The following is a 7,274-nucleotide window of genomic DNA, read 5'->3' as shown; positions in this document are numbered from 1 at the left end:
AAAAAAAAAAAAAAAAAAGGAAGTTAGCTAGGTTCATGAGGGACAGAGGGAGTAGCAGAAGTTGTAAAAGTCATGACAAGATATGAGTCTGAAAAGCAGGCCATTCAATAAAATACAATATTCACATCAAGTGTATCTCTCACATCGTCTGGGTGTGGTGGCTCATGCCTGTAATCCCAGCACTTGGAGAGGCTGTGGTAGGAGGATTGCTTGAGCCCAGGAGTTCCAGACCAGCTTGGGCAACACAGCAAGATTCCCGTCTCTTTAAAAAAAAAAAAACCTCACACCAAGTGTACCCAATAGACACCCATTCCGTTCGTACATCTGAACACATCTTGACACTAAGGTCGTAAGCAAACCCTAATATTTTATATCTCTAGAACAAATATAGTATCCCTATTTCACAGTCGGGAAAAAAGACTCCCAGAAGCTAAGTAACTTGTTTATTGTCAGGCATTTAGTGAGTCGCAGAGCCAGGAACTGACCCCGGGCATTTTCACCCTATTACCCTTTCAGCTTATTGCCGACTGCTCCCGAACGGAGCGAAAAGGACAGGCAAAGGGTTTCACCAAACCCTTTGTAATGGGAGATTCTTGCCTTCTTACCTTTCCTCACGTTTGCTTCTCTGCCAGAATGTCCTCCCCTACTTTCCCCAGAACCCAAGTTCTCCTAATCATCTTTCAAGATCCCTTTCCCTCAACCACCGACAAGCCGTGCCTATTTCTCCTTCAAATGACTCCCTACGGCTTCTAGTTGGTAGTCTTTTATTTACCACCTCATAGTCCTTTTATTTATATCCCACAAATGATCGTCCGGGCCCGCACCGTGGGACCGGGACGCTGCCTCGACCATGGCGGTCTCCTGGAAACACACTGCTTTGAGCCGAAACTGGTGACCGTTTCCCAACCCCGTCCGGGAGTCCGACGCCTCTTTCTCCAGGCCAACTTCAAGCGAGGTGTATCAACTCTATCCGTGCAAATTTCTTGCCACGAGAGCAGAAGATTACGGTCTCTGATGCTGCCTCAGGGTTGAGGGACGCTCCCGACGCTTAGCAATCATCAACTCCCTCCTCCTCTTGGCAGCCTCAGAGATCCTCTTCCGGGGCAGAGGTCGCCCGGCCCCGCCCCTCGTCTCCTCCAAGATGGCGAGTGGCGGCAGTGGGGGGGTGTCAGTGCCTGCGTTGTGGAGTGAAGTGAACCGGTATGGCCAGAACGGCGACTTCACGCGCGCTCTCAAGACCGTCAATAAGAGTAAGTGTCGGGGTGGGCACTGGGGCGGGCCCAGGCCGGCGGGAGGATGCGGCCTGTTTCCGGCGCGCGAGACCACCTCGCGCGGGAGGCACGGGAAGGGGAGACCCCCGAAATCCCCCCGACCATTCTCCCCCCGGCTCGGGCCCGAACGTCCGGCAGACGCAGGTCTCACCCCTTGGCTTCACCATGCCAGCCTGGGGTCCCTGGTTGCTTAGAGCCACGTGTACTTCCCTCTTTACCCCCCACGGGAAGCGAGGGCAGGGTTTAAAGAGACCGCAGCTCTCGGAGCCCATTTCAAACTGTTTTCTTATTTGACTCCCTCTTTGCTGTTTTATTTCACAAATATTCCAAAGTGCCTCCTTTTCTTCTTCGTCTTGAGCGCAGTGATCAGGACTGTATTACTGAGGGAGCTTGTTCTCTTTGGCCGCTAAAGGGGGAGGAACCTGCTTGGGACACGTAGTTTAGAAGCTAGTGCTGACCAGGTGGAAGCTGTACGTATTCTACTGGGCGAGAGGAAAGGGCTGGATCTGGATGTCAGGCCTGTCATTCCCACAGATGGGATGTCTTCAGTGTTATTAAGTTAGGAAATATGTGTGTGGAAGCACCAACACTGGAAATAATGTCGGAAGAAAAGTTTGGCCTGTTTTTTTTTGCCTTGTAAGGGATAGTTTAGGGTTTTACTGCCTTTGTTGTGAGGTTTAATTCATCATATCTTTTTGTTCTTTACTACATACCTGAAATGTGGCATGGCCATGCTACTTAATGTTCTCGGTGGTGCGCAGTTCTTCTCTAGTGAAGATACAGCCTGTGCATGTTAGATTTGGAAATGTAATTACCAAGGCACGGCTTAGCTGTTCAGAGTAGTATTAACCTAAAAGGTGTGTCAGTAACATACAAAACTGTCTAAATAATTTTCAACACTCTAGTACTGGGTTAACATGAAAAGTAGTGATTGTGCCCACAGTGCACTTTTGGTGATTTCAGACATTGAGGAGAATAGCTACGAATTAGAATTTATCCCTAAATTTGTTTGAATTAACTCTAGCCTTCCAAACAGTACTATATACTTAGTACCAGTGTAGTATTTTGCAGGAATTCTTTTAATCAGCAAAAGTTGTCAACTTGTTCACCAGTATGTTTTCTTAATTGGTAGAAATTCTTGTGATTCTTTGAGAACTGGACTTCTGTAGTTGCACAGGAACAAGAGTAACGATGATCCTGGTCATTTTAATACCGAACAGTTGTTAACGTTGAAACTTGCCACCTGAGTTCTTCCTTATACTTTGGTCATCTTAGGTGAAAAGGGAAAATTTTAATGATTTTTGGAAACGTTGCCAGCAAGATAAATTGTCTTTGCATTATACTTTATAAAATGTTTCCAAAATATTCTCATTTCATGTTTTCAGTAACCTTATTTAAATAGGTAATGCTTTTCTGATCATTTTGTAGCTCAGAAAACTAAGATTTGGCTGTTAGGTGATATACCCAAGACCTCAAGGCATTTAGTGGCAAGCGTGCACCAAACCTAGGTCATCTGCTTCCATATTCTACCTGAACTTTTTCCCTGTGAAGTAATGAACTATACAGAATGTAGCGTGCATTTCAAGATGAAATATCTGGAGAAATTGCTTCTTTCTTCTTTATTTCACTGCACTTTTTTGGTACATGCATACTGGGCATCTTTATCTCATTGAAAATTTAATCTATAACTCTCCTTATTGTCACTTCTTAAGTTAAAAGCGAAGATTAGTTATTTTCTGGGTTTGTTTAGCTTTGTTGCTGTTTCTTCCAGTTGTTCTGACCAATTATTTCTGTTGCAATAAAATTAGAAATTTAGCTTTCAGAGAGACGGGATGGGAAAATTTAGTAAAAATGTGAACAGGAAATGGATTTAAAAATGACTTTCCTAAAATTGTTCTCTAGTACTACAGATCAACAAAGATGATGTAACTGCCCTGCATTGTAAAGTGGTATGCCTTATCCAGAATGGAAGTTTCAAGGAAGCTTTGAATGTCATCAATACTCACACCAAAGTGTTAGCCAAGTAAGTGATTCAGTTAGTTGCTTGTTCAGTTATTAGAAACACTTAGTATAGCTATAATCTCTTCCATGTTTTTTTCCCCAACTATTTACTGATTTTTTTATTTTTCCTTCCTTTTTTTCCCCCTTTTGCTTGTCAATAATGTTTCTGAAACTGGGAGGAGTACTCGTAACTTCTGTTTCTTTTAGCCTTAGAGGGTCTATTTTTTTTGTTTGTTTTAACCATTGTGTTTCCTTTGAACCACTAAGGAGGTGAACCATAGAGAGTTGTGGGACATAATTATGAGTCCTTGGAGGATGTAGGGATTATAACTCAGTCAAAGTTTCTTTCCTGTTATACCTAGGCTCCAAAAAAAAGTGTTGAAATTAAATTTGAACCATATTAATGGGATACTGGTTTATAAGGTGCAGAACAATATATAATATACTTCCTTTTGCAAAAGGAGGAGGATGTAACAATTTATATATGCATTTGCCTGTATTTGCAAAACAAACAATATAAAGAGAAATAATGAATAAATAGTCATTTGTGGGAGGCCGAAAGAGGGCAGATCACAGGGTCAGGGGTTTGAGACCATACCGGCCAATATGGTGAAACCCCATCTCTACTGAAGATACAAAAAATTAGCTGGGTATGGTGACACGCATCTGTATTCCCAGCTACTCCGGAGGCTGAGGCAGAAGAATCTCTTGAACCTAGGAGACGGAGGCTGCAGTGAGCTAAGATTGCACCATTGCATTCCAGCGTGGGTAACGGGGAGACTCCGTCTCAAAAAAAAAAAAGTCATTTGTAGGAGGTGATAGGAACAGGTTAGATTTGGGTAGCAGTGGGAATAAAGCCTCTTAGTGTACAATCTTTTTCTTTTTATGTTTGAGCCGTATAAATGTGTTACAGAGATTAAAAATTAATTTTCAACTTTATTAAAAATAAAAGGGAAATGGAGGCAATGCTGCTTTTCGCCTATTAAATATGTTTGTGCTAAAATTCACTGTCTTGATTTTGGGCTATTTTGTGAGAGACATTTTCAAAAACATTTTGTCAATGAGTCTTGGATAAAAGTATTTATAAATTTTTTTTTTTTTTTTGAGATGGAGTCTTGCTCTGTCACCCAGGCTGGTGGAACCTCCACCTTCCAGGTTCAAGCAATTCTCCTGCCTCAGCCTCCCAAGTAGCTGTGATTACAGATGTGCACCACCACACCTGGCTAATTTTTGTGATTTTAGTAGAGACAGGGTTTTGCCAGTGTTGGCCAGGCTGGTCTCGAACTCCTGACCTCAAGTGATCCGCCTGCCTCGGCCTCCCAAAGTGCTGGGATTACGGGCATGAGCCACCGCACCTGGCCCAAAAATAAATTTTTTTGTTAGGTAAGTAATGGACATTAGCCTTTGCTTTAATAAATATTTTTTCTCATGGATTATGGTTGAAACATCAGCAATGAGGTATCACATTAATGTAGATGAATTTTTAAGTGTGTGTATGTTAGTAGTATTTACCAGTTGTTTGATTACAGGTACTTCTTTTAAGATTTATAGTTATTTTTTCTTTGCTAATCATTTGTTTCTTAAACAAGTTTAAAGAAGCATTATATGGCTTATTGTTTTGTTAATAAATTTAAGAGACTTCCAAAACAACCCATTTAAAGCAGCCTTCAAATTATCTTTGTATCTAGGACAATTACTTATTTAGCAGATTAATGATTTCCTTCTTGAATGTTTACTTTAATAAGAATATCCATGAAAGAAAGAGAGGCTAGGGAAAATGATACATGCTTAATTATATGTTTGATAGACATTTACAAGCTATCTGATATTTAGATAAGTCTCTAATCTTTGTCAGTTTTCTCATCTGTTATCAGGACTAAATCCAGTGCTTAGAGTGATGTTCTATATATTGGGTGCATTGAATTGTTAGATAATAATCAGATACTGGTTTTTTTCCTTCTTCAGTAACTCTCTCTCCTTTGAAAAGGCATATTGCGAGTACAGGCTGAACAGAATTGAGAATGCCTTGAAGACAATAGAAAGTGCTAACCAGCAGACAGACAAACTGAAGGAGCTTTATGGACAAGTGGTAATTACTGCTTTTAAATACGTGTTGACAGTGATCCTGAGTGAGCATGACTACCTCTAGCAAGGAGTAGGGTTGAGGAAACCCAGCCCATCCTGATGCTCCACAACACTAGCCACCAAACCAGTCCTTGAGGTTTGAACATAATCCCTCTTCTTGATCTTCATACAAACAGTTGCATGTATAACATGCTGTGAACAAATGACTTTCTCAGGTAATTAGAAAATCAAAGAAAATGAAAGAACCAATCTATTTAATTTTGACTTTTGAGTTAGAAAGATAAAGCACATTGAGCTTGTATGCTTCAACAGGTTTGAAATAGTATTTCACTAATACTGTATTCTAAGTTTAAAATAAAGGATATCATGATAGATGAGAAATTAGATGATTCTAGTCCGTGAAATCATGAAAATATTTTAAAGTATTTTGAGACATAAAATTAAGCCTAATGTAAAATGGAGCTGTTAATGACAAGAGGACAGAAATGTGTATATTATAGTTAGCAAAACCCTCTTAAAGCTTTTCTTTTTTTTTTTTTTTAATGGAGTCTCGCTCTGTTGCCCAGGCTGGAGTGCAGTGGCACTATCTTGGCTCACTGCAGCTTTCAAGCGATTCTCCTGCCTCAGACTTCCAAGTAGCTGGGATTACAGGCATGCGCCAACTCACCCAGCTAGTTTTTGTATTTTTTGGTAGAGACGGGGTTATGCCATGTTGCCTAGGCTCGTCTCAAACTCCTGGCCTCAAGTGATTTGCCTGCCTTGACCTCCCAAAGTACTGGGATTACAGGCCTAAGCCACCACGCCTGGCCTCGTCTTAAAGACTTTTAAGTGTCAATTTAGGGCAAATAATGTTGTATTGAATGTATTGTTCTCAGAAGGTAGTATGGATTGAATAATACAAATGAGTTGAAGAAAGTATTTGGACAAATTCATGGATTATAGGTCTATAAAAAACTTTTAAGGTAAACTGGATAACTTTAGGGTAAATTCTAGCATTTTGAGGTTAAAGACATCAACCTGTGTCATACATAATGGACTAATTGACCTAGAGTGGCAATTATTATTCTTTCAGCACAACTTGAATGAAATCAGTAGGAATTCTGTTGTGTCTGCTTGAGACTCACCTGTGTGATAGCTGGTTTCTAAGAAAGATAAAATGAAGATTATAGTGAACTCTAGGAAACATTAAGTCTTTTTCTTAACATTTAATTTTGTTCCTGTTTTAGTAATCATTTTGTGTTGTGGAAAAATATTTTTGTTGTAATTTTAGATCTAAATAACAAGGTTGAATTCTATAAAGGTGTTCTTTCACAACCTATTTAGGCACTTTACTAACTTCAAGAAGACAGGTAAAGAAAATGACTTTTCTTGGCCGGGTGCAGTGGCTCACACCTGTAATCCCAGCACTCTGGGAGGCTGAGATGGTCAAATCACTTGAGGTCGGGAGTTAGAGGCCATCCTGACCATGGAGAAACCCCGTCTCTACTAAAAATACAAAATTACCCAGGCGTGGTGGCGCATGCCTGTAATCCCAGCTACCTTAAGAGGCTGAGGCAGGAGAATCTCTTGAACCCAGGAGGTGGAAGTTGTGGCGAGCCGAGATCACACCATTGCGCTCCAGCCTGGGCAACAAGAATGAAACTCCGTCTCAAAAAAAAAAAAAAAAGAAAAGAAAAGAAAGAAAGAAAATGACTTTTCTCAACTGAATCCTGCCTACAGATCCACAATATATTGAACATTCATTTTAAAAGTATTTTCAAAAAGTAATTTATTTGGAAGTATGACTAGTATGTGGAACTCATTTAAAAATTATAAAACATAAACAGTTGATTGTTCCGTTATGCTGAAGTAGGATTCCTACTTAGTGGTTCCAAAAAAGATTTGCATGGTATTAAAGACGTAACACCATATTTGTCT

The 7,274-nt window shown here is 40.3% G+C and overlaps 1 protein-coding gene across 2 annotated transcripts in view; it reads left to right on the top strand.

Annotated features, from left to right (window-relative positions):
- The first annotated feature begins 391 nt into the window (after window positions 1-391).
- SRP72 (signal recognition particle 72kDa) overlaps window positions 392-7,274 on the top strand; it is a 36,780-nt gene continuing 29,897 nt past the window's right edge. For both annotated transcript variants that reach the window (XM_011961239.1, XM_011961238.1), the window contains exons 1-3: window positions 392-1,250; window positions 3,174-3,294; window positions 5,238-5,361. In XM_011961239.1, the coding sequence (XP_011816629.1) occupies window positions 1,142-1,250; window positions 3,174-3,294; window positions 5,238-5,361 (354 nt within the window). In that variant the 5' untranslated portion in view covers window positions 392-1,141. The remainder of the gene's footprint in view (window positions 1,251-3,173; window positions 3,295-5,237; window positions 5,362-7,274) is intronic.

The sequence above is a fragment of the Colobus angolensis genome, unplaced genomic scaffold (assembly GCF_000951035.1).
Source record: "Colobus angolensis palliatus isolate OR3802 unplaced genomic scaffold, Cang.pa_1.0 Scaffold54, whole genome shotgun sequence".
NCBI classification, from domain to species: Eukaryota; Metazoa; Chordata; class Mammalia; order Primates; family Cercopithecidae; genus Colobus; species Colobus angolensis.
This window is presented reverse-complemented; position numbering and strand designations above follow the sequence as displayed.